The following is a 6,713-nucleotide window of genomic DNA, read 5'->3' as shown; positions in this document are numbered from 1 at the left end:
TACCCAGTCCAGCGGGGTCCAGACACGGCACTACAAAAGCCAGGCTCAGGACGGCCGAGTAAGATAGCTGCGAGACCAGATCTAACAGCAGTGTATTGAAGAAGCAGACAGGTAAGGAGTGCGACCTTACCTGTCCGCCCGTATGGTGGGCTCTGCAGGATCTCAAGTGGGCTCTGCAAGGGGTATGACTAGAAATCACAGGGACCCATACAAAATGTTGCTATGGGACCCTGTGATTTCTAGTTACACCCCTGATTGCACCAATTCCTGACCGTACTTCATTGGGGGAAATATATGCATTCTATATCTGCAACACCTGAAACATGCTTGAACGTGCTTATGTTTTAGGGCCTGTGTTGACAGCTTTTTCCTTGTGTCAGTCACTGAGACGCTTCTGAGATCATTCGGAATTAATGGAGCGGTGCGTTTGACCTGAAGTTTACACCTATAGACTTGTATGGGAATGCAACATTCATCTGAAGCGAGCAAATGCCCATCGGCACAGATCCTTACAATGCAGAGGTTTGCAATGCAATGATGTGCACTACCTCAGAGTAACCAATCAGATTTCCTTTACTGCAGTGAGGTGTACAGCAGGTCTTCTGATTGAATAAGATGAGCAACGTGTTATCTTATAAGCCTTAAAAAACAAAATCAATTGCCCTTTGAAAAGTCACCATAACCAGTGGAGTTTCACAGTGCTGGATTGATGTGAATTTGCCAAGACCAGGAGAGACAATTGTTGTTATAATTTAATTATATACAGTATATGTTACACATCCACAGGCAAGGTCCAGGTTGCGCATGCAGACACAGCAGTGCAGAGAAGTTGGGAAGCGCCTACCTCATGATGGGCTTAGACAAAGATAAAACTGTAAGGTTAGAATGACATAACAGGACACAGGCCAGATCTAATAGTGTAAAGACATGTCTGGTAGTGAAGTCATCCAGTGACGGGTTACAGGGCACTAAGGCCTTTGGTTATTCTAGATGGGCTCTGCAGCATCTGGTTTTGTTGGGCTCTAGGAGGCGGCATCTCCGGGCACGGTCTGTCTTTATACTAGGTAGGACTTGCTAAGGGGGCGGCAGCAGCAGTGCACAGTACACTCCCAGTTCAGCAGAGGTTACAATTTGTCGGGCAGTTTAGGGGTGGAGAGAAGATTTAACGCAGGCCGATCTGGCCCCAGTCCTAAAGCGAGCAGTGCAGCAGCCAGTACGGTCTTCTTGGTTACAGTAAGTGGTGACGATGGCATCACCTGTAAGAGACAGGCATAGTAAACAATGTGCATATACCTTCAATCTGGACACATCAGACAACTCAGCACAAAACAAAAGTCTGTCCTGGCAGCCCGTGTCTTGTGTAAAATGAGGCAGTGTATTATATGAAGACCTAACTACTTACCCCGTATTCAGCCAGACCTGCTGGGAATTTCATGCCAGGAGAGGCTGAACCTGCAGGGGGAGAGCTGTTGGGTAGGTACATTGTGAAACAATAAATGATCCTGGAGCTAGGACTTAAAGGAGAACTATGAGATGAGTGATTTCCACTCACCTCATAGTTCTAAGCCGACCTGTGACAATGAGACTGTCACAGGTCGGCTCAGTAGATCGGGAGGTGAGAGAACACATACCGGGTTCCCTCACCTCTCGATCCTGTCACGGCTCTCTGCCGTGACAGGGGGAGGGGCTGGATTCCCCTCTCTGATCTGCCAGCGCTGACTGGCGGAACGGACGGGGGAGGGGGCGGGTACAGCTGGCTCTGCCTCTAGATAGGCAGAGCCAGCTGACACTCACGCAGCTGGGCGGATCCCGTCATCTAAGTCGGGATCCGCTCCTGGTGCGGCGTCTCAGTATACCGCGAGCTGTAGCTCGCGGTATACTGAGCTTAGGGTAACGGGAGGACGCTAGTTTGTGTCCTCCCGTTACCCCAAGGAGAACTATGGGGAAAAACACTGACCCCGTAGTTCTCCTTTAAATAAAACATTGGGATGACGGGTTCTCTGGTGTCCAGTTAGGAGTGGTCCTGTGGGGTCAGCAGAGATGACCAGTGACAGGAGTGTCACCAATCAGGTTTAACCTTTCATTCTTTGGATTCAAATAAAACGTGTAATCTGCCGGTTACGAATAGCTCTACACTACGCTTTCCGGCACTATTGATCGTACAGACAAAACATTGGTACGGAGTGTGTTCTCGCATTGGGTAAGATTCCTTTTATCACAGAATTACCAGGAAATGCACTATAGGTGTTTCCAGGGTAAGATCTGTCACCAGAGCTGAGCAGAGACACCCATCAACACTATTATAAGTATCTCAGGGGAACCAAAAGGTTTTATAATGGTCACTTACCCGCTCTACTTTATGTAAACCTATCAGACCATCAGGTGCAAGCTGAAAAATGGAGAAAGCATCGTACGTCCTGAAATATTAGACAGAAAACAATGTTAGCTCTGATCTGCAGAATGAGGTTATTGTTCTAAATATTAAAATAGAACCAAGACCAGAGATAACACACCCCACTTCTCCCTCCATGATGACACTGCTAATGTTATGTTACATCTGACCATAAGATATCCACCCACTAGGCCTAGCAAGCAAGTCAGCCTAGATCCAGCTGGATGTTGGAGGACAGAAGCTTTAGTGAGACAAAGACACATTGAGGGGAATTAATCAAAATCTGAAGCAGTTGCCCAAGGTAACCAATCAGCTTCTATCTTCAGTTTGTTTGGTTACGATTTGAAAATGAAAGAGAAAAGCTGATTGGTTGCCCTGGGCAACTGCTCCAGTTTTGATAAATTCCCCTCATTGAATTCTGGCCCCTTATGTCCTGCTTTGTACCTCTCACATCATGACAACTCAGCTGTGGTATATAGCACCAATATGACGATTGTACAAGCAGAATCCTCGACATGCACATAGGTCCATAGTGCTGCTAAGAGCAAAGATCAGACAACTAGAAACTCACAACCTGGTGATGCAAAAGATGCCGATATTAACACTGGGGAAATGATCTAAGCAGATAAGAAACAGTGACCTAACCAGTGATGCTGGGGAAGACAATATGGTGCTACGTGACACTATATTACAACTTATAGTGTGTGTGTGTGTGTGTGTGTGTGTGTGTGTGTGTGTGTGTGTGTACACACAAAATACTGCAGTAGGGGGCGAGAGGGAAAACATTTGCTGCCCTATTTTTCCCCATCATGAAAAAGATCTGCCATTGCTGGCCTCTCGTTTTCAAATTTTAGCTTCCTGGCTGTCAAGTTAATGCTTTGGCCCCCGTGCATTCTGAGTCTCTGACCAAGGACACACAAAGAGATAAGGAATTCCGCCTACCTCTTAGAATCTCAAACCTAAATATCCCACAACACTCAAGACAGTATAGAAGTGGACCCTAAAGGGGAACCAATCACTACTAGGGCTATACAAGAATCCAAATAGGGATTACATGTTAGAATTGTGTGGACTTACTGCTGATAGATTAAAATGTGCTCCCTTATTTAGCATCTAGTTGCTGTGACACTCCAGGTTGTGTCAGGGGGTGGGGGGGTCACAAAGTTTCTGCCCTGTCCTATACACAGTGTCTGAACTCAGCTAAGAGAGAGCGTACCCCTGTTAGAATTAAGGTGACCTCGCACTTCCTCCCCCACCCAACTCACAATCTGCAGCCATCCTCAGAGTGGAGCTTCCATTAGTAGAATGCAAAGTCCAGTGTTGTCTTATTGCAACAGAAGTTATTTATTTATCATTATTGCAATCAGAATTCCAAAAAGTGGGGTTAGTCCTTGTTTTAGCATATTAGTAGTTAGCACTTCTGCCTTGTAGTATTGGTGGTCCCCGGTTCGAATCCCGGCCAGGTCACTATCTGCAAGGAGTTTGCGTGTTCCTCCTGTGCTTGCTTGGGTTCCCTCCGGGTACTCTAGTTTCCTTCCACACTCCAAAGACATGTTGGAAGGTTAATTGGCTCCTGTCTAAACTGGCCCTGTATGTATGCGAGATCGGGACCTTGGATTGTAAGCTCCTTGAGGACAGGGACTGATGCGAGTGTGCACCATGTAAAGCGCTGTGTAAATGGTCAGCACTATATAAATACCTGTAACAAATACATATTTTACATGACCATGTATGCTGTAGTGTTCAATAAAGCTACACAAAGATGCACACACCATATTGATTACATTTAATGTATTGAAGGATGATTCACGATTGGCTGCTCTACGTTACCTGGCTCTGAAACAACCCATTGGCTACACAAAGACATGTAGATGGAAGCATTGGCTCACCTGTACAGCTCTGTCTTGTCACTCTTTAGAATGTAGATGAGGAGGCAGTGCAGCGGAAGGCCAGTGAAGGACCAGCGGGCGTGGATACTGTTGGTCTCCGGGTGAGAGGTCAGCTTCAAGACTGAGACATGAGAGTTGCTATAATAACTCAGCAGCAGCAGCCGGGTGAAGGTCAGGAAGAGCTGGTACTTAATCAGACCGCTGTGATAAAGGAACATTAGTCAAGCAACATACAAAGCCAATGCAACCCTTATACAGAATGCTTCACAAGACTTCTCTATCCTTTACAATGCGTCTTTAACACCTTGGTGTCAGGAAACTTTCTTTACCAAGCAACCTTTAACAGCAACCTGTATTGACTTACAGTCTAAGTCTGACAACATGCAGCTCCGTGCTTCAAGTCATCTTCACGAGTGCCCTGGAAGACCCAAACCCCAAGATAAGCCATTGTCCAGATGCTGCGCCCAACTGGGAACTTAGCACCATGGCCTTCTCCATTCTGTGCCTTACTACTGGGAGCAGAGAACGTGACTTGAAGCCTTAGTAACAAACAACAAGCTGCAGGAGGTGGACCAAGGCAATGACTTCTGGGCTGAACTTGGCATCTTCAAAACTGAGCACCCTGGTGATGGAACTCCCAGGGACTGCTTGGAGACAGATGAAGGTGCTGGGCTACAAGGTCCTGCTGACACGGAGTTCAGACTACAAGCAAATACAGGTACATTATAAAGCCCCATTCACACTGGAGCGACATGAAAATCGTGCGATTTTCCATGTGCGATATTGCGCAACTTGTCACGCGACTTTTTCCTATTGGGCTGTATGCAATCAGGAGCAAAATCCGCAGAAAAAAAGGGTCATGTAGGGGCGACAAGCTACAGCGACGAGCTACAAGCGATATTGAGCGGCAGGATGTGAACAGCTCCATTGAAATGGATTGGAGAAGCTACATAGAGCGATATCGCGCGGAAATATGAGCGATATCGCTGCAAAAAAAATTGCACAATAAATCGCTTAGTGTGAATGGGGCCTAAAAGTGACACCGGAGTGAATGGAATGCACAAGCCAATCAGCGATGGCTTCATTACCAAGTCGATCATTTTAAAGACCTGCATACAACGTCTGATGGTCAAGTATCTCGGAAATTCCAGATACTCGGGAACATAGGAAGGTCATCCAGTCTACAAGCAGAGTAATCTCCATGAACAGGGTGTATTCCTTTCCCAAGAAGGTCTGAGCTGGAAAATGGTGATTTACTCTACAATGTTCAGCAGAGTGTCCAGACAAATCCCAAGGTTGTAAAAATGTCCTACACCTTGTGGGCCTGGATTGTCCTACACCTTGTGGGCCTGGATTGTCCTACACCTTGTGGGCCTGGATTGTCCTACACCTTGTGGGCCTGGATGTCCGGACATGACAAGATCATCAAGACTTTGATAAATATCCCGGGCACAGTCACAGAGCTAGCAGTAGGGCCACATGCTGAAAACGTTGGACAAACTGTTACTCCTTCAACACTCCTTTCCCATCTTATGGGATGATGATTCCATTATGTTACATTTCTATAGGGTAGGTGCACCTTTAGGGTTCACACACATGGCTGCGGTCAGCGCAGCACCTACATTGCAGTGTGTAGATTATGTACAGATGTATTGCCTGTCACTGGATTTGTATAGAACGCCTGGCTATGGCTGTACACTGCACCCTGTGACTCCCGGGTGAAGAAATACCCCCGAATGTACACTATACGGCCCTGTGTAGCCGTGTGCATGAGCCCTAAACAATACAAGACCGGTTCCTCTCTCCCCACAGCTCCAATGCACACAGAACCAGAAGCTTAAGTCGCAGTTGCCTTCACCCGGCCTCCTCAGCGTAGGTGTAATAGCCCTTCCAGAGCCCTTTTGAAATCCTATGCATACACCAGGCACTATAGTAAATAATGGCTTCGCCCAATGCACAGATTTCGCTGAATAGAATGACTGACAGTCATTATGCTCCAAGCCCAAGCCCAGTGCATGTGTCAGATATTAACCACTTGAAGAGATGCATGTTTGCATGCGTGTATGTATGGGTGGGGACTTTAAAAAAAAATTTTTGTTTTTTTATTCCTTTTTATGTGTAAGTTTAAATTTGGGGGGGAACTTAAAGTTTTTTTTTCCTTTTTTTTTACCCATGTGAACCAGACATTTGTTTTATACAATCTAGTAGAGGCCTTGAAACCTGCGGCACTCCGGATGTCGGGACTTGTAGCGCCTCAGTATCTGGAAGGTCGTCTGATCTCAAATGACTAATCTTTCAGCTACTTGAAGAAAAAAGTGAGAGCAAGACGCAGTGAGCGAGAAGAGACAGAGGAGAAGAAAGGTGTTAGGAACAGTAACAGCAGGAGGGAAAAGAGGTGACAAAAAGGAAAAAAGAGGGGGGGGGGGGGGGAC

General features: G+C 46.4%; 1 protein-coding gene across 1 annotated transcript in view; it reads right to left on the bottom strand.

Moving 5' to 3' along the window:
• Positions 1 to 948: 948 nt before the first annotated feature.
• CUNH6orf136 (chromosome unknown C6orf136 homolog) overlaps positions 949 to 6,713 on the bottom strand; it is a 9,964-nt gene continuing 4,199 nt past the window's right edge. The window contains exons 4-6 of the mRNA XM_018560641.1: positions 4,282 to 4,482; positions 2,348 to 2,417; positions 949 to 1,256 (exon numbers count right to left, since the gene is read on the bottom strand). Of these exons, the coding sequence (XP_018416143.1) occupies positions 1,125 to 1,256; positions 2,348 to 2,417; positions 4,282 to 4,482 (403 nt within the window). The 3' untranslated portion in view covers positions 949 to 1,124. The remainder of the gene's footprint in view (positions 1,257 to 2,347; positions 2,418 to 4,281; positions 4,483 to 6,713) is intronic.

The sequence above is a fragment of the Nanorana parkeri genome, unplaced genomic scaffold (genome assembly GCF_000935625.1).
Source record: "Nanorana parkeri isolate BGI_ZX_2015 unplaced genomic scaffold, ASM93562v1 scaffold470, whole genome shotgun sequence".
Classification (NCBI taxonomy): domain Eukaryota; kingdom Metazoa; phylum Chordata; class Amphibia; order Anura; family Dicroglossidae; genus Nanorana; species Nanorana parkeri.
Note: the sequence above shows the minus strand (reverse complement) of the source record. Positions and strands in the feature narration are given on the sequence as shown.